The 22,733-nt window shown below is 47.7% G+C and overlaps 2 protein-coding genes across 6 annotated transcripts in view; one reads left to right on the plus strand and one right to left on the minus strand.

The window, feature by feature from the left end:
• Positions 1 to 22,733, plus strand: part of LOC142885010 (SPRY domain-containing SOCS box protein 4-like) — a 51,375-nt gene that overhangs the window by 22,134 nt on the left and 6,508 nt on the right. For 2 of the 5 annotated variants that reach the window (XM_076021083.1, XM_076021082.1), the window contains exons 2-3: positions 4,736 to 5,702; positions 8,681 to 9,350. In XM_076021083.1, the coding sequence (XP_075877198.1) occupies positions 4,970 to 5,702; positions 8,681 to 8,826 (879 nt within the window). In that variant the 5' untranslated portion in view covers positions 4,736 to 4,969 and the 3' untranslated portion in view covers positions 8,827 to 9,350. Of the gene's footprint in view, positions 1 to 4,402; positions 4,611 to 4,735; positions 5,703 to 8,680; positions 9,351 to 13,812; positions 14,556 to 22,733 lie in introns of those variants that run through there. The other 3 variants (XM_076021084.1, XM_076021086.1, XM_076021085.1) reach the window with 3 other exon arrangements.
• Positions 17,075 to 19,044, minus strand: LOC142885009 (GTPase IMAP family member 1). The gene is made up of 2 exons (XM_076021081.1): positions 18,522 to 19,044; positions 17,075 to 18,301 (listed from the first exon to the last, which is right to left on the minus strand). Exons 1-2 carry the CDS (start codon positions 18,550 to 18,552, stop codon positions 17,229 to 17,231), a joined length of 1,104 nt encoding a protein of 367 aa, XP_075877196.1. The 5' UTR covers positions 18,553 to 19,044; the 3' UTR covers positions 17,075 to 17,228.

Genomic DNA, 22,733 nt, shown 5'->3' on the forward strand with positions numbered 1-22,733 from the left:
TGTGTGTGTGTGTGTGTGTGTGAGAATGAGAGAGAGATAAATAGCTTTGCGTGGGTGTCTGTATAGGGGTGCTCAATCACCGTGGCACTAATAGTCTCCCTCCAGGGCACTATGGATTTTAAGGTGTCACCGCAGACGTCGGGAAATATAAGAACTTAGAGGAAACAGGTTTGTTAATTTCCACAAATTGACACAGTATTCTGTTTGTATCCAGGCGACCATTCTTTTTTTTCAAGAAAAAGGTGGCAAAGTTATTTGAGCGTTAAAGGGAGAATGTGGAGGGAGTTTTGTGAGCAGATTGATGTAATGGGAGATGGGACTCATTACAATGACTGGAGTCTCCTCACATCTGACTGGGATGGAGGTGACGAGAGGCTGCACGCTCGTATGACTGCAGCAGGAATGTTTCTCGACACAAAGGTAATTTCTTCCACAGTACTCGGATGGATGGATGGATGGATGGATAGATAGATACTTAATTCATTTCCAAGAGAAATATTCAGCGTGCGTCTGGATTTTTTACCTCGGCCAGGTGTGAGTCTCGCTCTGGTTTGAATACACCCTAAGCAGGCAGCAATTGTCCAAGCGCTTGTGCTAGACTTGCACTGTTTTGGCAAAATGGTCATTTGCGCTTGTTGATGTTGTGTTTGCAGTCTCCGTGGAGTCGGCGAGCGTGGAAAAAAAAGGGATCGGCCGAAAGAAATGAACATGCAGACCTAAAAATTGGAGTGAAAGGTTTGCTGTGCGTCCTTCGCTAGCTGCCTAATAAGTCCAGATGGTTTGCGTGAGAGCACAATTTCTTCCCATCGCCGGCGAGATAAGTTTAATTTCCCAGCTCGTTTCCTGTATTATGACAGTCCGTCGGTAGCCTGGCGAAGCAGCTCACGCCTGGCTGCCGTGCGTGCGTTTACCCAGGGATTCCCTCAGTAGGAATGAATGTCAGCAATGTTGGGAGCCTGGCGGTTTGTTTAATCCAGCAGCTACAGCTGTTGCTACGACACAGCATAATAGGAATATGCTCCCTGTCTGCTTTTGCACTTTGATGTGAGCCGGGACGTCCCGGAGAGTGGAAGAAGTGACCGACTTGGTGTTCCGGACGAGTCGGGGTTACCGCCGTACAGTCTGGAGCAGCTGAAGATCTCGTTTTAATTCTGCCCATGAATGGGAATTTTTCAGATACAATAGAGAGCAGGCGGCTGTGCAACACGTCTGCTCCCCTGAGAGTCACAGCAGATTCATTTTCCCATTCAGTGTTCCAACTCCAAAACTGCTCCTCTCTTATGTAAGCTCTGCCCGCACTCCATGCTGCACTTCAAGTTTGACCAGTGTGTCGACTTGTGAGCAGTTTCTAAATGAAGCGAAATCTAATTTTTTTCCTCCACGATCAATATTCCCAGCAGCATGAGGGTCGACTGAGACCCGAGGGGGCGACGGCCCATTCCGCCTCCTGGCACGGCATTCATGCAGAATCCGCGCAGCTGTCGCTTTTAAAACATTTTTTTTTCCGATATGGACCTGAACATTTTGAGGCTCTCTGGGGGAGACGATGAATCATCAAGTTATGGTTTGACATTTAGAAGACTGCATGCCTGGCTGGGCAAAGTCTAAGGGGTCTGGACGAGTGATTAGAACACCTCTGAAGCAGCGCGGCACCGAACACCACACCATCACGCCCTGCCTGTTGTCTCTCGGTGAGCTGCATCCGTGTTAGAAATATCATCTGTTGTTCAGCTGATGGACGATGAGGGACACGCCTGAGTTCATCCCAGAACCCGACCCACACAAATGAGCCTTCAGAGCTTCATAAACGCTGGGAGACGGCGTCTGTTAGTGCTGAATTTGAGTGTAAACGGTGTTGAGATCCTCCACAAAAACTCCCTCTGTTTATCCGCCCAGTGTGACATGGTCGGGCAGTTTACAGTGTGCAACCAGAACACACACGTACACACACACGCTGAGTGAACCAAGGCTGTTAGCGGTGCAGCAGAAGGAAGATGAAGTCATCTTGTCTGTCTGTCTGTCTGTCGTTCAAATGTTACATGTCAACTCCTTTTCATCTTAAACTTGTTGACCTTCACGCACCTCATGTCTGGTATCAGAAATATCCCTCTTACCTCCGACTCCTACGCTGATTTTTCCTTCCAGGTTGATGTTTATGAGCAAAAATGGCAAACGTTTTGTGATTGCAAATCACAGACTTCAGTCGATGTTCTTATTGGATTTCCTTGTCAGATTTTGGGAAATAAAATGCAAAATGTTCTGAAGACATTTATCCGAAATTAGGAAGTATTTGTCCTGTCATAATAATTTGTAAATAGTAGATACATGACAACAAAAAGGCAGCAATCAGCTCGTCAGGACATCGTACTGGGGTCCAGGTGAAGAACCCCTGAAGTTACATCTGATACAGAGCAGGAGCCCTGACTTATAGAAAACCCCTCTGTGTGTGTGTGTGTGTGTGTGTGTGTGTGTTTGTGTGTTTATGTTTAGTTGGACTTTCGGTTGCCTCCATCTGAACTCCCAGCCCGGCGACAGAGGGCGGGAGGGGGAGTTGTAGTGGGAGTGCGGCGGCTCCTGAACGAGTTGGCTGCCGGAGAGGAGTGAGATGGAGAGAGAGGGAGAGCAAAAGTAAACAACAGATGGTTCCAACATGTTGCTGCTATTCACAGCGGCGGCAGACGCACCCCCGCCGGCCCACCGCCGGCCCACCGCCGGCCCACCGCCGTCCTCGGGAGGCGTTGCTGCCCAACAGCGGCCGCCATGACACCGGGTCGAGAGATCAAGTGCTTCTTTGATGGCGGGGCTGCAATGCCAGATTGTCATCCACATGCTGTGGCAGACTGGGCCAGCTGAGACACACACACACACACAACACACACACACACACACACACACACACACACACACACACACACACACACACACACACACACACACACAGAGTTTGTGCAGTTTTCAACAGTGTGTATTTTTTTCCCTTCCTGGCTGAAGTTTTGGCAGCAGTCACTTTGGAATATTCCACGCAGCGTCAAACCCTCAAACCACCTGCCAGCGTGATGAAACATGCTGTGTCTCTGTGTGTGTGTGTGTGTGTGTGTGTGTGTGTGTGTGTTTGTGTGTGTGTGTGTCCGTGCACTGAACCCTCTCACGCTGAGGAGTGCACTGAATGGTGGCACACATTAGCTGCCAGCTGCCATGACCTCATTCATAGTGAGAGAGACAGGAAGATAGGGAGACAAAGAATGGGAAAATCGAACTGTGTGTGTGTGTGTGTGTTTATATGTGTGTGTGTGTGTGTGTGTGTGTGTGTGTGTGTGTGTGTGTGTGTTATGCCGTGATCTCATATTGTGGTGTGCTTGCATAGTTGCTGGATGGGAATATTTGCGCTGAGTCATTAGTCGCCAGTTAAAAATAGCAGTTAATAAACAGGATTTCAGTTTCACTCAAACTCTGTCTGTTTCTGAGGTTGACAGCCAGACTTGTTTTCCCGCAGCAGGACAGGCAGGGGCCTCGGCAGCACGCCGGGCAGGACAAGTCTTCTCTGTCCCGTCTCCTTGGCTGTCGCGTTGTTGCGCAAAAAAAAGAAACAAAAAGCAGCGAGGCGGCGCAGGACAAGACTCCTACCATACGAGGTGTCAGCTCAGCTCATGCAAGCGCTGGGGTTCTTAGCAACTTGTGGTGAGGTAACGGCAGATAAAGACACAGAGGGTGTTGTGTCGTGTTGTGTCATCCACTTCCCTGTCTGCTCAACGTGTGACTGACTCTTTTCCTGTGAACAGGAAGCACCGGCTGCTGTTCCTGGAAGAGGCAACCGCACGCCTCTTTGTGTGCGTCTGTGTGCGTGTGTGTGTGACAGAAAGACAGAGGTTATCGTTACATGCTTCCAAACATGCTTGTAAAGATACTGAGCTCATGAAGAAGCTCTTTAAAATGGTTTCAAATGGGTTATAAGCTGTTTATTGGTGCCTCATTTTGCCCCGAATGAGGCAAAACTCCAGGGTGAACTCACGCCCTCGCCGTTCCATTTCTATAAATAAAACTTCAGCCTTTTGAAATTTCCGCGGACGACACATGACTCGCTCTCTGGCTCGCTCTCGGCCCCACCGTAAGCGTCACACGGCCCAGTCTCGGTCTCCTCGCAGAGTGGGAGGGTAAACACAAGTCATGTTTTTACTCTTTCAACTTTGTCTCACCCACAGATTCGAGCTGAATAATTCATCCGTTTTGCCGTTCCTCCCACCACGTCGATAGACTGGGGCGATTCTGATTAAAATTACATCACCAGTGCGAGAAAAGGAAAAAAAAAAGCTTCCGATCTGGGTGGCGTTGCACAACTGGGGAGTGTTTGCAGGGTGGCGTGCATTTATTGGTGTTGGCATCAGACTTTGTCAGGAGGACGCGGATGAGTCACAGGAGATTGTGTGTGTGTGTGTGTGTGTGTGTGTGTGTGTGTGTGTGTGTGTGTGTGTGTGTGTGTGTGTGTGTGTGTGTGTGTGTGTGTGTGTGTGTGGCTCATCTTAATGTCTTAACGTCCTCATTGTTTATTCATACCAAATCAAAGCCGCACAAAACCTGTGAAATGAGGACTTTTGCCAGCTCTCGCCATCGGGGTATTTTCTCCTTGGCTCTTGGAAAACAGCTCTCTGGGGTTGAAAAAATGAAAAGAAAAACCCCAATCAGATGTGGGTGATTTTAACTCTGTGCTCTCTCTGTCTGTCTCGTCTCCTCTCAGCAGTCGTAGCTGCGTCTGAGTCTTCCTGAGGAGTTGAGTGGCATGAGACCCGGCAGCTCCCAGCGTCCCCTCATCACCTGGCTCATTTCCCACCACCACCACGACCACCACCGCCGATCCCCTGCTAGGAACTCTCGCCACACCCCCGCCGCATTGATGAGGTAACGTCCAGCACAACGTAACCCCCCCCCCCCGTGCACTCGCCTTCCCGCACCCCTCCTCCCTTCGCCGTACAACATGGGCCAGAAGATCTCCGGCGGCCTGAAGTCAGTGGAGGGCCGCGCCGACAGCGGCGGCTCTCCGTCCTACCGGCCCCTGGCTCACCGCCGCCAGCACCCTGAGCTGAGGGACCCGGACTTCAGCAAACCCCCCAGGCTGGACCTCCTGCTGGACATGCCGTGCGCCGGCCTGGAGATGCAGCTTCGGCACGCGTGGAACCCGGACGACCGCTCGCTCAACATCTTCATCAAGGAGGAGGACAAGCTGACGTTCCACCGCCACCCGGTGGCGCAGAGCACCGACTGTATCCGCGGGCGGGTGGGCTACACTCGAGGCCTCCACGTGTGGAGGATCCACTGGCCGTCCCGGCAGCGCGGCACCCACGCGGTGGTGGGCGTGGCCACCGCGGAGGCCCCCCTCCACTCGGTGGGCTACACGGCGCTGGTGGGCTCGGACTGCGAGTCCTGGGGCTGGGATCTGGGACGCAACCGGCTCTACCACGACAGCAAGAACCGGGCGCACGGCTCGCTGCCGTCCTACCCGGCATTCCTGGAGCCGGAGGAGTCGTTCAGCCTGCCGGACTCGCTGCTGGTCGTCCTGGACATGGACGACGGGACGCTGAGCTTCCTGGTGGACGGACAGTATCTGGGCGTGGCGTTCAGGGGACTGAAAGGAAAGAAGCTGTACCCCATCGTCAGCGCCGTGTGGGGTCATTGCGAGATATCCATGAAGTACATCAACGGCCTGGACCGTAAGTACGCACACACGCCACACTGACAGGGTTTTTTTTAATAGAGAAACTGGTAATGTCTCACTGATAACCTTGATAGGATTGATTGGTTGGATTGACGGTCGTAGAGGAGCTGGACGCCTCTCGGTCTAATTGCGACATGCCAGGTTTTTCTAATGCAACTTTGGAAATTCAGAGACTGAAAAGATTACAAAAAAAGTGAAAGTTAATTGGGCAAGATTGAATTAACACGTTCTGCAATGATCACCTGTTTCCAAAGAGAAAAGTGTGTCAGGGAAATGCAAGTACTGTATGTGTCAACACAAGGAGCCTTTTTCTTCTTTTTCTTCTTTTTCCAAGCTGAACCACAGAACGACTGTGATGTTGATGGATATTTGCAGACAAAATGTGCTGAAGATAATTGTTACCTTGCGGCCAGCTCGTGTTTCCAGCAGAGCGTTTCGGTCTGACAGTCCGAGCAGATTTGGAAACGTCTCCGTCGGGGATCTGGGACGGATTTCTGCTGTGTTGTCTCAGCAGCAGGTGTCGACACCGAATCGGCGCTGCTTGGAGCCGCTTCATTGCTTGTTTTACGGCTGACTTTGCTGGTCAGAGGGGTTTAGTCTGGCCTCGATGGTTTCCGTGTGCAGCGGTGAAACGTATTGAGAGGTTATTGTGTCTGAGACATGAGAGCTGAAAAGCCAGTTGTTGGCGACTCTGGCGGCCGTTCAAAAAAAATCTGCCGTGTTTGGCTCCCAGGAGAGACGCCGAGTCGTGTTTGGACCTCCCACTGTCTGTCCGCACGTGTGTGTTATTAGAGAGGAGACGTCGCAGTCTAAACACGGCCGCTCTTTGAAGAGCGAGACAGCACACAACACACACACACACACACACACACACACACACACACACACACACACACACACACACACACACCTTCCTGGAAGGGAAAGTGTCTTATGAAAGCAGGCTCGTGATCCGACTCAGGCTGTATTTGCAGAACCGCTGTGGGCTGTATTTCACAACACAACACAACACAACACAACACAACTCAACACAAGTCTCTGCCGGTTGGCAGGCAGAGAGCTGCTGTGAGAGCTGCCTCTCCCAGCAGCTTCATGCTTTTCATTTTTTTCTTTGCCCAATCTCTTCACGGGTCGGACATTTTTTCCACCGCATCAAGAGGCCACGTCCTGCAATCCACAAGCGCTGCCATGTAATGCTGAAATCAGACAGACACTCTACGAATGGGAGGAAAAAAATCCCCTGGCAGGACTCTTGGATTTCCCCATGTCTCCTCTCTGCTCTGGCTCGGTTCAAAGTACGCGCTCGCTTCCTATTTATGAAGCCACCTGCTGGATTTCATGGCCGTCTCCACCCAATTCATCCGTGTTGGCCAATATGGAAAATATTCAGCCTGTTTAAAGCGCTCACCTGCTAGCAGCGTCTAAGTGTCACGCTGTGAAATGAACTTCGACTGCTGAATATGCCCACCTGCCCAATGCAGGAGGCAGAGCGGAGGTTGAAAAGGTTCTTCCTGATAGGTGTGTCTTCAGGGACGCGGAAAGAGGGAGGTGGGGAGAGCACAACAAACGGGAGGCGTGAAGAGTGAGAGGCAGAAAAAGAAAATAATAAAGTGTCAATGTGTCGACTCCTGAGTCGTAACGTGAAGCTGCTGGAATTCGTCCACCACCCACCATCAATTTAATCAAGGGCTGCAACCTTTCCTCATGTAATTCGAGTAACTCCATTAAAAAAAAAATAATCTAGGAATTTCATCTGTCTGGAGGCGTCGTTTTATTAAATCTAAAGCTCACGTTTCGCACGGACTCTTTTTAGTGTGACACAACGTGCTTCCGGCGCAGGCCAGGCGCCCAGTGCAAATCGGGAGAAGACGGAAGCGGTCTGTTCGCAACGGTACCATGGCAGTGCAGTGGTTTCACGCTTCTGGTACGCTTCTGGTGTGAACTTTAATGGCCGCGTTCTACGGCAGAGCGGCCTTTAATTGAGCAAACGTATGTTTTATCCAATTAGTCAATGAATTGATGGAATATTCAATAGAATCATCGCTTACCAAAACATTTGATAGCTGCAGCCCTGATTTACTCCATCACGAGAGTGGACAGAGAGAGGCCAGTTTGTGTCCGTTCAGGCAGCCAGGGGCACTGGCACCGCAGGCTGCTGGGTTCTAATGCAAAAGCAATCCCTTGTCTCATGTTGTGCATCAGAGTCCGTCTTTGCTCCATATCTCTTTTTATTATTTCAGCCCGTGTGAAAAAAGGCACTTCTCACTGCTCCTCCCCCACACGCTCCCAAACTCAATGACAAAAAAATAGACTTGCGCGCCTGTTAACACAGCAGCAGATGTGCGAGGAGTCGCTAGTTGGGCCTTGATTCAGACGGGATGGAATCTCACTCAGACTGCTGAGTGTAAGCGTACGTGCTCGGTTTCTTATTCGCGTAGCCGCATTGACAGCGGCTAAGAGGTGCTCCTGGTTGTTATTGCTGTGCCTCTGAATGCAGAGCGCCGATGAGAGCAATATCTCAGGAGTTGGGTCAGAGGTGAGGAACATCCCCCCGGGGGTCACCATCACAGCTGCTGAGTGGCTCCGCCATGCAATATCACCTCTGAATTTAGTTTTTTTGCTATTATTGTTTTTCCCATTATTTGTGCCTGGCGAGGACTCAGATAGAAAGAGTGAAGTGTGAGTGGCTCCGTGTGAAGCGGTGTCCTCCTCCCTTCTCTTTTCCTGCTACCTGCTTTAGGCCTGACTAGAGACGCAGCCTGTGTGGGGAGAAAAATACACTCGCTGGCCAAGAAAAATGCTCCTTGTAGTTTGGTAATGACTTAATCTAACGGTTCCTCCCAGGGGAAGCGACTGTTGTGAATGATTGCGGTGAGGGGAAACGACTCGACTGCGGGGTATTAAAAAGAGATTTACGGACGACGCCTGAAATTGTTTGCTTGGTTTTTTTTTTTCCCCTCTCGATCACCGCAGCTCGGCTACGCGGCCGCCAGCCGATCATCAGTTTGTTCCGCCTTCGGCTTATTGCTCCCATCCCTGCAATAACACAGCACGAGAGAGGAAAGACGCTTCTTACCAGCAGCGCCGGCCGCTCAAGTCACTTTTGGGAACTCAGATAAAGTGAGCACTAATGCGCTCTGGACATTTTGCTGTAAATAATTAATTCTTCCAGCTAGAAAAGCTCCACAGGATGTGTTCCCTCTCCTCTGCAGAAGGCGCCCCCGTGTGTCCGACTCATCTGTATTCCACTTCCCCGTCACCTCATTACTGCCTCGTATTCTCCCGCGCCCTGTCACTATAATTGTTCCAATTAGTGGCGCTTTGATTCGCTGAACTAGAGCCGGCGTCTCAGCATCAGGCCTGATTTGTGCCACCAAACCGTTTCTAATGTTTGCAGTAAAGCACACAAGCAAAACCTGGCGACTTATTTCCCACTTTACTTTCAGCAGACGACGTCCTTTAATAGCTGAAGGATTCAGCGGTGGTAGTCGCAGTGTGTCCTTTTTTTTTTTTTTTTTTTCAAAGAGCTGTTTCTAATCTTGTTAAATACTGTAAAAGCAACGTTCAAATCCTTTTTTTTTTTAGTAGCAAATAAAATTTTCTGGTAAAACTAACCTCCAAGGAGCACAGAGGGTGGAAGTCTTTAAAACTCACTTCGTGATGCTATGGCCGAGTGCTGACTTGTTGACTTCCTCATAAAAAAAGAAAATAAATCCAGATATATAAGTATATATAAGTATATAGGCTGTATATGTATTCAACTATATTAAATCTTTAGTTCAGAGTGGCCACAAGCAGAAACACATCACTCAGAATAAACTGAACTCCATCTTGTTGGTGTTGCTGGAGTTGGGGGGTTTTGAAAATATTTGAAATTCTTGACAGTCTGAAACCACATTTACCACCTCAGCCAGTATTAAAGAAACACAAACCATTGTTCTAAAGAAATATAAGGCTGCAGTCAAGCAGCGAATCCCAGGATTGCAAATGAAAAACTTGAGAAAATTTCAGATTGCCAAGTGTGTCGGCAGAGAGAGAGGTATTAAATCTGAAAGTGTAAAGGATCCGTAAAGTCTTTCAGAGGAGAGATGGTGGCGGTGAAAGGAAGGTGTCAACAATAAAGGCAGAGCAGGGAGAGCTGTGTGGGACGATCTGACAATCAGCTGATCCCAGGCAAGAAGGATGAGTTCCATGCCTGCAGCGCCACACCGCACTCCCACAGCCCTGCAGGCCTCACATTGGGTGGGGGGGAGAAAATACACAACGCACAAAAAAATCTCTGGGTGGCGTCTGCAGCATGCTCGCACAACCGCAGCACTGTGTTTTTGTTGGCTGGGTTTAATTCACTTTAAGTAGCATATTACCCATGTTAAGGTCACATTCCAGCTGATTGTCTTGGAGGTAGTGACCCAGTTTTTTTTTTTTAATTTCCATGTCTTTACAGCTAAATGGCATGCAACAAAATGAATTTCCTGAATGCACGTCTCCATCTGGCACCCGCTGCATGCTAAATAACTGACTGGAGTTGATTAAAAGGTCATAGCAATCATCACAGTTCCACATTTGCTTTCAGTATCGAGGAGTTAGGATCATTTTATTGAGCCTTTAAAATGTTTATTATTTCATTTTATTTTGGAAAATAAAATGAGACTAAAATGTGTTACCTGAATTTAGGATTTTATTATCGGTTTATTATTTTTGACCGTGAACTGACACAGTGAACTTTGGCCTCAGTGGGAATCAAGAGCAGGTTAAAGTCTTTCTTTACTTCTTGACACATTCATGCCATGCAACAGGTTTTTTTTTCAGCTGTGGTTTCATTCATAATTAATAATTTTGACCACAAATGTTTCAAGTTGAGTTGGTGTTGGTCAAAGCGCTTCAGAAAAGGGGTTCCAACTAAAATCACTTATAGGAAAGTCTGGAAAGTTTCAGTGCAAACCTCCCTATGCCACCCCCACATACACACATAAAATGAATAGAATGCCACTTACAGTAAGTAGGAAAAATGCTCAAAATTGGCCGAACTAATCCTGTAATGGCACAGATTCCCTGATACTGTGGCTGGGCTGGGCTCAGTTCACTGCTCTCAGGTTTCACTCTGTTCCATTACAGGTGTGCTTATCAGCGCTGTGACTTCCTGCTGGCCTTTAGTCCTGCAGTCGAGCCACCGCAGCTTGTTTTGCTATGTGGGTCAGAAGGTTGTGTGCGTTGGTTGGACTTGGCTGCTGAGCTGCTGCGGCGACGGCTCGCCCTTTGCTTTTCATGCTCTCCCGACTCTTCTTCCAGTCGGTCGGTCATGTGATCCGTTTCCAGCTGCTGCTTGTCTCTTTCTTGTTTTCTTTCAAGTGCCTGTGTGCAGCTCGGCAAACCACACGAAGCACGTGTAAGTGTATTGTGCAGGAACTTCTTTTATTAGAGAAAAAAAAGAGGCTAAAACACAACTCTCTGCAGCGGTGTCCTGGCACCTTGTTCTTCGTAATATCATGTTCTAAAGAATTTCCATCGGCAGCCCGACATGATTATGTGACATAAAAGGCTTTGAGATCTGAAACCCCCCTCAGCTCCTGCAGCGAACACTGGTGTCGTGTCAGCACACTCATATTTAAATATTTAACAGCAGAGATGAAGAGTGGAGAAGGAAAAGGGGGGAATTTAAAACGTACGGGGAAGAGAAAAAAAAATCCATCTCGGTTGGGAAACTGACAGTATGAAACAGAAACGGGGATAAAAATGAGTAGAAAATCTTTCAACGGGGGAGAATAAAAAAAAAAAGAGTCGACTGGTAATTTTGTTTGCCTTCGAGATGCCTCAGCTGACAAAATGAGGTTATCAATGAAGAAGGTAGAGAGAGTAAAATACGGTGGGAGGAGCATGAGAAGACAGGCAAGACAAAATATGCGGACAAGGAGACAGCAAAGCCGTGAGCGGGCGAGCGATGACAGATCAAGGCCTGGTGGGCAGAGAGAGGAGGCAGGCAGGCAGGCAGGCAGGCAGGCAGGCAGGCAGGCAGGCAGGCAGGCAGGCAGCCGGAGGTGTAGAGAGCTCGTGAGGGGCCTCATCAAGTGACTGCTGTCGCTTCTGTGAGTACCACCTCCACCGATGAGCGATGCAGGAAGTCCCCGCATAGGCAGGCAGGAAGTGATGTCAGAGCAGAGCCTTCCACCTCCAGCCGGAGAGCAGATTCATCTGAGTCCTTTCAGAGGAAACAGCACATTTTCTTGGCCTCCTCAAAGTCGACTGTGAATCCACTGTTGACCTTGCCGGTCCAGTCCGGTCCAGTCTAGTCCAGTCCAGATTGTAGCCTAGTCCAGTCCAGTCAAGTCCAGTCCAGTACATCTCCTAGTCCAGTCCAGTCTAGTTCAGTCCAGAGTGGTCCAGTCCAGATCCCAGTCAGAGTCGAACAAGAAATCTGCAGTTTATTCCAAACATTATTTGGTTGAGGGTGTGTTCTTTCTGTGCCTGGTCACTGCTTCCTGCTGGTTTTCTTTTTCAATATACAGTGTTTACGGCCTTTTTGCCCAGCAGATGAATACCAAGATAGATGTCAGGTCTGACTTAATTGTCGACACTTAAAACAATGCTTCACCAACAAATATCTTATTATAAGCAATAGCACAACATGTTACATACATTAACTTCTGCACTTGAGCTCGCGAGAAGGACCCTGTGTCTTTCTTTTGATTTCTTCCTCTCTTGGTTCCTTGATCAACAAGGCGTGCACGTGCAACTTTGTCGTTATTTGCTTTCCACCACGTTGCCGCTGCCGTTGACTGCTAAGTAGCAGGTTTGGTAGCTCGGTGTCCAGCTCATGTGCAAAGATTCACATCGCAAATTTTCATGTGTGAAGACGATAATATAACGATTTGTCTCCAACACTTGTGTTGAGTTATGTAGGGGAGCCTGTGTCCATGTGTGCATTTCACACTGCGGTAATAGTCATGAAGTGAAGAAGCCCTCGCAGCTGATGACAGTTATTGATCATCTTATTAACTAATAAAAACCCCACAACCTGTGCCTGACTTGGACTGCAAAATCACAGGTTTCACCAAACTGAGGCGACAGTAGACGAACCTGAGAGAATCATCACTATTATGCTTGTTCGGGAACATAGTTTTCATTTGCTAGACCAACCACCTCGTAGATGCACTCAGTCAGGGCCAGTATTAGGAATGCATGGATCCCATCACTTCCAGTCTGTGTGAGGACTGTAATCCCCCCAGTCAGTTCAGCGGAGCCGCTCTTTGTTCAGGAAACAGCGGGTTGGGCCTCCAATCAGCACTTCAATTTGTCCTCTTGACACCTCCAGTTTACCGCCAGGCCTCCGGCTCCTTTGTGTGGACTCAGTTGTTTTTACAGATCCCTGCACCCTCTCACTCAAATGAAACTCTTCCAGTTCATTCATCTGGTGCTCCATTCACTTCACTTGATCCTTTCTCTTTCTTTGAGGGTTTGCTGAAGGAGACAGTGATTGTGGTGATTCCACCGAGTGCCGTGCTAAGCCTCCTCTTTTTGGTCTGATCCTTTTCTCGCTGCCGACTATCGGCGCTCTGAAAGGTCATATTTTCTGAGAATTGGCTGGTTTCCACACAGAATTTCACCTTCTTAGAGCAAAATTTCTCAACTGACCTACCTTTTTCCGACAGTGAGCTTCATGTGTTGTGTGAAACTGATTGTGTCCTTGACATCATAGACTTTGTTGCTGGTTGTTCTCCTGACACACGGCGACGTCGTAAAAGTACTTTGAGCTTCCCATAAAGAGAGTAAAGCTGAATTCATCAACACATTTTCTTGGCAGTGACGTTGCTTTCTCTTCCATTTTTAGTTCATCTCCTGGTGAAAAGAGGAATATAGAGCAGCTCATGCAGTCGCCTTCGGAGGCAAATACACAGTGTGCTTCCCTGCAAACGTTTTTCTTTTTTTCTTTTTTTTTTAGTTTGCATCTAAAATCGGCCCAGGAAACAAAACATTTCAAGTAATCAAGATGAAATACTCAAACAATATGAACTTCTTTAAGATTATCTTTTTTCATCTTTCCCCCCCCCTAAATCTATTGATTCTAGGCCACCGTGGTTTTTTTTCTCCCCTGCTGCCAATCTTTGCAGAAAGCTAGGCTAATCATGCCCCGGAGCAGCCGCTGTCCAGCACCTACGCTGAGGAAAACTGGAGCCCATCTGCAGGTCCGACATCCTTCTTGCTATCCCTGTCTCCCAGATTACGCTGCAAGACTCGTACATGTTTTGGGGAGACAGTTCATTATTTGCATTAGTCTCATCCGGCTGCGTTAGTGTTTGTAGGCCAGACGTTAAAAACAAAAAATTACGCCACAGTGCTTTAGTGGGTCACTGGGTCGTTATGTATTTACAGCTGATTCAAACAAACACCCATGAGTGCCTCGTGATGACTCCACATGCAAGTGAACAAGCCCAGTCCAGCAGTTTACTCTGTCAACACTTTCATGTGTGTCCTCTTTGAGCGTTAAACGTCACATTTTCTAGTTTAGCATGTTTCTCCAGCTATCGGTACAATATTGTCGCACTGCAAGTCGGCCTCAGCGCTGCAGGTGTCTGCCTAACAGTTAATCAAATGGTTTCCGACATCTTGTGTATATTTCCACGATCCACTCCCGGGTGGATATTCAGAGTTCACGGTTTTCTTTTCAGGTCAGATGTCATTGAGCTGCTGCAGCGAAAGCGATCCCTTGTCACATGTTTTCCACCCTTAAATGACCTCTCTGACGTCTTCCAGTGCATCTGGAATAGAGATCTAACGGTATGAAAATTTCACATCACGGTTATTGTGACCCAAATTGTCATGATTATCATTATTATCATGGTATTGTTGAAATGTCCAAAAAAAGCAGTTATACACACCAAGTTTTAGCCAGGTTTTGTTTTGAAAACACAAATAAAAGAATTAGAAATTCCTCTAGGATTTTATTTATTTATTTATTTTAAAAAAAACACGGAATGCTGTTTTCTGTTTGGAGTTAAGATAAACATTAGAGTCAGGTAAAGCAATTTAAAGGACGACTGGTTGAGGGTAATGGATAAGGTTGGGTGCAGGTTAAGGTAAGGGGAACACATATCAACGGGTGAACAGATTTCGACATAACACCGACATCTGGAGCTACGACAGAGTTTATAACTTTAGCAGCGGAGCTAGTATTGTGCCTGAGCAGAAATGGACCGAACATGCATTTCTAGTATAATTATTGTGCGTCTGCCCCACTTATATAAATAAGGAGCAGCGACTGTACCGAAACACAAGATGCTGTTTTTGCTGCTGTTTGCTAATCGCACCAATAATCTGTTATATTTTTACAGGAGTAACGTTAACACTTAAAACTTCAGTTTACTTTATTGGCGACCAGTTTCCTTTTCAGCGTCCTTGTAATAGCCAGAATACGAGCAGACTGCAGACTGAAGAAATCTTGTCTGCTGTGCTGAACTTCCTTCCGCCCTGTTTACAACCAACGATGTGTCTGAGGGACCGCTGCTGCTTTTCTGAGCAATGAGTAGTAGGTTTTCAAACAGCTGTAAGCAAACATGTTTTTAATGATCATTATTATCATGATCATTTAACCGGTAATCATTACATCCGGTAATCATGTTGTTCTTTACATCCATTTGAAACTTATTCCCTTTAAGATGAAATTGATGAATTTTGCAAGGGCTAGTCGGAATAATGACTAGAGTGAAGTGGTGGCAGAAACTGCTGTCAGTCAACTGTTTGCTGACGTCATTCCCAGGAAGTGGAGTTTATAACCAGATTTGTTTGTCGGCGCTGTCGTCCAGTTCAGTTCCAAGACGAGAGGGCAACTGCCACTGCTCAGTGTCATTTTATCATTAGACCTTCACAAGTCGCAGGCGTCCTACCAGGTTGTCAGACTGTATCGCTGTCATTGAGGTACAAGGCTGATAAATCACAAGCAATAAATGTTGCTTTGATTATCAAACACTTGCACAACAAAGCCCAATGAAAGCATAAAATGCTATCAAACTCCATCTCATCCCTGCGTTTCAAGGCTGTAGTTCAACACCAATAAATGTTTATCACCATTTTATTTTGCTGAGTCTGTTGGGTGTGTTTTGAAGACTTGATTCAGCCAGTTGTGGAACTTGTTTAGACTTTTAGAAATCTCAAAGAAGCTGAAACGTAGTTTTTAATCTCAATTGATTACAAACTCATCCCAACAGCTTTAGCACGACTATTACTCCTAAACCTAGAGTCTAATGAAGAGGCTGGCACTGTTGAGACACCCGATGTGGCACATGATCGCATCGAAACCCCGTCAGACAGAAGGTACATGTCATCGGCTTCCAAGTGGAAACACACTGAGGAGCCAAATGAATGGCAAAGCTGCTTGACAGTCCAAGTTAAAGGAAGTCGATGAGTAAAAATAAGAGCACTTTTGTTCACTCTGGCCCTCCACTGAACCATAGAAATGAATAGCGACTTCAGTTTTTTTGCATTGCCTCCCAAAAGAAACAACAAACCAACAATGTCTTTGGGGCATTTGGGTGTTTTCTGATGTCTCGATGAGCTCGTCACAGTTGATACGAGTCAAGGCCGTTCCTCACTGAGGGCTGGAGATCGTTTTAATCTCGCGATGCGCATTTTTGGGCATCTGGTGTCTCTGGCTGAGACTGACCTCGCCGGATGCGGCAGGACTGACCTTGCAGGGCTTCATGACGGCGAGCCACAGCCGAGGATTAACAGTCTGCGTCAGCCCAGAAGAGACAGTAATTCCCTGAAGCCAATTGACAATTTGTTCAGATGTAATGAAATGGCTGGTGGACCACACGTCCTCCACTCCTACCCCTGAAACTGCACACGCTGACATTGATTGCCTTGGGGTTTTTTTTGTTTTGTTTTTTTTCCAGATTGAAAACGCAAAGATACAGCGATAACCAACTATGATTTCCCATTGCTTATTGCGCCGTTTTTACAGCCGTAATTCCAGACGTGTGCAATTCTAAAACAGCAGCTTTGCAACTTTGCGCAGTTTATTGCATTTGAATGACAGAATATTTCATGTCGTCATCAACATGTTTAAAGATGTGTGGAATATAAAAGGAAATAAAAATGTAGGGAAAAAAATAAGCGTCGGAAAAAAACATAAAACTGAACAATCATGAGGCTATTGTGTCATTACATTACTGCTAATATTACTAACTTAATTACAGATAATCATATGCACAGTACCAGATGACAACACTATTAGACATTGTGTGGTTAAAGTCCAGACAGTTGTCACATATCAAAGTGCAACAAAACCCGCTGAGCTGAGTGTCATGTTTCAAGTCTCAGCCGGGATGGAACCCACGGTCTCACGGTCTCACAGTGGACACTGAGGCAGTGAACGAAAGCGCTCAAAAGTTCATATTTGCCCATATTTGGCCCCCACCTGTAGCCAGTCTTACAGCACAACTGCTGCCTTTGCGCAGTCCGGAGGGGCAGATGTGCATCAGCTCACAGAAAAGTGTTCACACAGATGATCTGTCCCATCTTTGTTTGTTCATGCAAGCCCTCTGATGGGGCTAAAGGCTGACCTCTGACCCCCGTCAGGTGGACATAGCGCTGTCATTCTGCTGCTGGTCTTCCTCTCCTCCATGCCAAAAGAGCTCAGCCTCTTCAGCTCTATCGTTCTGCCGCTGAAGTCGTCCCACAAGTTCCCCTCCTCAGACTCCTGTCCACTGGCGTCGCTGCTGCGGTCCGACTCCTCCCTCTCCTCCCCCTCCGCCGGCCGTGGACGGGTCTCCTGCTCGTCCCCCTCGCTGCTCTCGTCGCTATCGCTCCTCTCGCGCTCCACCTGCTCCTTCAGCTCCAGCTTGCGGCGGCACCACTCCTCCTCCATCCTCTGGTACATGTGGAGGGAGTAGTGCCACCCTCCGTTCTCCTCCAACATGTTCTCCACTTTGACCAGCAGCTCACTCACCTGCTGCTGCTCTCCCGCCGGGCTCGCTCGCCCCTCACCTCCTCCTACTCCTCCCACTCCTCTCCTCTTCCCCATGTTCTTGACACTTCTGTTCTTCCACGGCGCCACCCTCTGCTTCTCCTGGGCACCAGTGTCTGGCCGCTGGGTCGCGGCCGCCTTGTTGTCCAACACATGGTACCGGTGGCGGCACTTGTCCATCAGCAGACGTAAGGCGGGGCCACCCGACTGGATGTGCTCCTCCACGCTGCAGCCTCTCTTCTTCAGTCTCTCGCCGCACGTGAACAGCACCATGGTGTGTCTCCAGACGGTGGAGGTCAGGATGTCCATCCTCCTCTGCAGTGCCCTCCACTCGGACTGGGTGAAGTCCAGCAGGGGGAGGACCAGCAGGACCACGTGAGGCCCCCCCAGGCCGAAAAGAGACAGAGCTCTCAGCAGTTCGCGTTTCTCCTCACTGGGCACGAACTCCTCGGAGCTGCCCCAGCCCTGCGCGTCCACCACGTTCAGGCGGCGCCTGGCCACGGTGCCGCTGGCGGCCGCACTGCTTGCGCCGCCCCTGGTCTCAAAGACCTGACCCCGTCCCAGCAGGGTGTTACCGGTTGAGCTCTTGCCGGTTCGTCTGGGACCGACCAGCAAAACGTTGAGCTGCTGCGATACTGCCAGCAAAGAGGAAGAATTGATGGAAAAAGTGTCAGTCTGTGCCCAGAGCCTTTTTAGAGGATGATTAGGTGTGACAACTGTTCCTGACCGTGACGCTCAAAAAAACGATTATCAATTATCACAGCTTTGCTCTTGTACGCCCAAAACCATAGAAGCACCAAACACAAATGCGCAGCTTTGCTACAAAGTTGCCTCACAAGTTTGTTGAAAACATACCAGCGTTTTCTGGAGGGTAGTAGCTTCCCATGTTGACGGTCCTGACAGTCTCGACTGTTTTCACAGCACTTCAGAAACTCCTAACAACTCAGCTCCCACTTAAACATTGTCTCTCGCGCTGACGTCTCTTCCCCGCACTGTTTCGGAAGAGCCAACAGTAATACTATCAATACACTTAGACTCCTCCCCCATTTTTTTTTTGCTAACTCTACATTTTATCATGAACCATAAAGCGTTGAACATTTTCTTTTTATGGTTCATATGCGACAGTTGCTCCTTGCCTTTTGCCCCGAGAATCATTCCTTTGCTGGTTTATGGGCCTGTGAGCTCAATGTTTAACCGCTATTGCAAAATGCTGAGTGGCTTTTGATCAGGAGTGTTGAGCTTAATTACATCTGAGGGATTCAAGTCTTACTTTGGGGCGGCTGCGTTTTTTCATTCTGTGGCATTAGAACAGAGATTAAAGCTCTGTATGCTAAAGACGTTCTCGTATCATTAATATATAGCCGGCAAAAGACCAGCATGGTTACATTACAGGTTACATGATGGAATGTAGCATCAAAAATATTCAGATTAGACAACCACCATTAATTAATTAAGCAATGATACAGCTACTGATACAGACAACAAAGGCATTTTGTACTGTTACGTAGCCACATGGTTAAATCTGCTCTCATGTTTTTAATTGCCAACAATAAACTATATAAATAAACTAACCCTCTCCCCCTTCACACTCCATCCATCTTATCGTCTTAAGTGAGTTTGCTGCTAAACATCGCTTGTTATTGCCAGCGCTTGCTCGCTTGCATCGCTCTAATCCAGGCCTGCTGTGGCGTGTACCGCGCTTCATCTCCTGGTTTTGTCTTCATCTTCAGTTCTCTGGAAAAGTTAAAGAAATTGAGTTGCGAGAGAAAAAAACAATCCCTGATATTTGATAGTCCAGTAAATTCAGAAGTGATGCAATGGACGGTGACTCACTGCTTTCAATCCAAAACTTGCACCAGTGTGTAACTTCTGATGTTACACACGCCTGCTCTGTCTTCCACAGAACAAGCGCTCACTTGCCATATTGTGATGCCATGCGTTGGCAATAATGACACTTTGTGAACAGTTCCCCTAAATCCCAGCTCTTCTGCCTCTCCCTGTCATTCAGCAGGTTCCTGGAAGGTGGGAAGGCAGATCGTGTTTTCACTGAGCTGCACCTACGTGCCACTGTGTCTTATCTTTGCTCAGAAATCCAGTCAGAGCAACAACACACACACACACACACACACACACTAGGCAGAGGATCAGCCAGCTCTTTTCCTCAGCTGACTCAGTGATGTTGAGTGTCAGCTAATGCGCACGTGTGAGAGCTCATGCCTGTATACGTGTTGGTGCACGTGTGTTTTCCATTCACACCGAATCCAGCCAACAGGGCAAGATCTATCTATCTATCTATCTATCTATCTATCTATCTATCTATCTATCTATCTATCTATCTATCTATCTATCTATCTATCTATCTATCTATCTATCTATCTATCTATCTATATATCCATCTGTCCATCTGTCTGTCTGTCGCATATTCCACGTTCTGCTGGTGTGTCAAGTGGTGAAAGTTACTGAACTCCTCTTCCTCCTTAGAAATTTCTGGAATTGGGGAAAAAAGAGAGCGAGTGAGCAAAGGAGATATCTGTCTGTCTATTTATCTGTGTCTGTCTGTCTATCTATTTATCTCTGTCTGTCTGTCTGTCTGTCTGTCTGTCTGTCTGTCTGTCTGTCTGTCTGTCTGTGACACCGGCCATGTGTGGCTAAACTTAAAGGACTTGTGCTGCTAGACTTAAGGCTTTAATTAGAGGATGCTGCTGGGCGGTGGTGCGGCACCGTGCAACATGTGCAGCCCCACTTTAACGGGGAAAAACAAGTCGTTTAACATTTACTGTCCGTGTGAGTGAAACGGCATTAAAGAGTTTGCATGTGCACGGCGGAGATAAGAGAGCGTCGTACAGGCAAAACTCGGGGCAGAGCGTCAGCCCTGCAGATCCGCCAGCCAGACCTGGAAAATAACAATGCTGCTCTCATCACGCGCCCGAAGGCCGATGTTGCATCTGATTGGAAAAACTCATGTAGCTGCTCAGACCTTGTGGGTCCAGAATTGACTCCTTTTATGAGTAGTTGGTCCCACATCGACAAACGGTTGTTTTGTTTTTTTGCTGTTCATTGTTATATTGAAATAGGAAAGTTTGAGGTCACAAAGCTGAAACAGAGGCTGCAGTGATGAAGGGCTGTTGCTGATGTTTAGGTTTGTCACGGCTTGTTGGGCACATTTTTACACTCTTGTGTTGTTCCAGAATTGAAAAAAAACCTACTTGTAAAGAGAACGACGACACTAACAAGATGTCTTGCATGCTGAGAAGGCGCTGCCCATCAACATATTCAGATTTACAGTAAACTGCATGTCAGATGACTGATTGCTCATCGTGTGAGGCAAACTGCGTGTAAGCAGGAATGTGAATTGAAAGTGTCTTGGGTAAAATACACTCACGGATTTCCTGGAATATTGGCATTTTAATGAATAACGTCGGCTTCCCTGCAGCTTGTGACTGTGGCGGATGAGTGAGGTGCCTCTGAGGCCTCCTCCACCCCCCAACAGCCTCACCTCCTGCCCCGCTCCCCTTTATTTTTCCTCCTCATCTTCCCTCCTCCTGTTTCTCTGATCACGCTGCCTCTCATCCCAGAGGAGATGGCGGACGGTGGATTTACAGCGCTGGAGGCGTGGATTGTGTTTCCTTTCAGCCAGAGCCGGGCGCGCCAGCTCTGCCCACAGTGCCCATCCCTCTCCGTGACAGTAATACGGCTGCTGAGATATGAATCACAGCGCCAGATCAGAGCAAACAGTCCAGGCAACAAACTTGGCTGCGGGCAAAACGGAAGAGGAGGAGCTTTCAACTGCTGCATTTTCATGACAACAGTTCCTGCTGAAAATAGAGACGTTTTTTCCTTTATGACAGAAATAAATGGGTCCGTATGGAATAGCAGCGACACTTTGCATCCTCAGCGGGCTTCAGGAGGACCACAGTGGAACCATGGTGTTGTACATACACTATTATCTCAACACACTGGTAATAAATACTCTGACTTTAATTGCAGAGATTAGTAATTACTTATTTTTTTGTGTGTTGGCTAACAACAGAGAGGACAAGAGTCAAAACTGCAGTGGCTTGTCTGTCACCTGGTCTAAGTTCCTGCCGGCCAGATTGTGGATGTCAGCTGAGGAAAAGTGAATGGATTGTCGGTGTCAACGCCGCAGTTTCCTCTGCTGAAGTTAACTAAGTGCAGTGCTGTTGTGGAGACTGAAGTGTTGGCCTGTGAGCTGTGTGCACACTGTGTGCGTCACTTGTTATTGCTCACGTTCTCTTGTTGTCACTCTACTCCACCCCCGTGTGATTATCATTCAGGAAAAAAACCTGTTATTTACCAAGAAATTGCACTCTGGGTTCATTTTTAGCAGAAAGCAGAAAGTGGAGCAGCCACTCAACCGCTGCGTCAGTACTGACACGACGGATCCTCCCATCAGCCAGTGACAATATCTTCCTAATTAAACAGGGCCATTTTGCCAACAATGGCTAAAAAAACATTTTCTAGCAAATCTTTGCATCTGCAATTGCATCAGAGATGCAAGATGCATTTTTGCATCTCTTGGTGGTTGTGTGGTTGAGTAATGTGTTGATGTTAAATTTAGTTCAATTGTTTTACTTCTCTGATTACTAGTACTGTGCGAAGTGATCAAACGTTTGATCATTATGTTGAACACATGGCTGTAAAGTCCAGCTCAGGGCCAATAAAGAAGGCTTTCAGAGTGAGTCTGTGTGGGACTTACTGGTGTTGGCGCCCTTAAAAGCAGAACCTCCATAGGACATAACCACATTAGGCGTGAACACCCACCACCCTATACACTAGAGCGTGCCAGGAAGTGGCCGTGCTGGGGATGAAGATAGAAGCAACCTCCAGAAGTGCTTTAGTTACGAATTACGCCAAACTTCTCCCTGCGGCTTTTGAAGGAATTCACCATCTTGAGGTCCTTTCTCCTGAAAAGGAGAAACTGTTCACGTGCAGCTTCTCCTCCTGTTTATCTCTCCTCTCGCCTTTGTTGCTCTTTTTGTTTCTGTTGCAGCTTAAATGTGGTTGCTTACTCCGCTGTGCGTGTTTGTGGTGGCTCGAGGTACGACT

Source organism: Nelusetta ayraudi, unplaced genomic scaffold (assembly GCF_046127955.1).
Source record: "Nelusetta ayraudi isolate G7.1 ecotype Tasmania unplaced genomic scaffold, CSIRO-AGI_Nayr_v1 ptg000011l, whole genome shotgun sequence".
In the NCBI taxonomy this organism is placed as follows: domain Eukaryota; kingdom Metazoa; phylum Chordata; class Actinopteri; order Tetraodontiformes; family Monacanthidae; genus Nelusetta; species Nelusetta ayraudi.

Coding starts and splice junctions, on each gene's coding strand:
- LOC142885009 (XM_076021081.1), bottom strand. CDS start 18,552: ATGGGAAGCTACTACCCTCCAGAAAACGCTG. Junction 18,302..18,521: donor CTACCCTCCAGAAAACGCTG/GTATGTTTTCAA, acceptor CTTTGCTGGCAG/TATCGCAGCAGCTCAACGTT.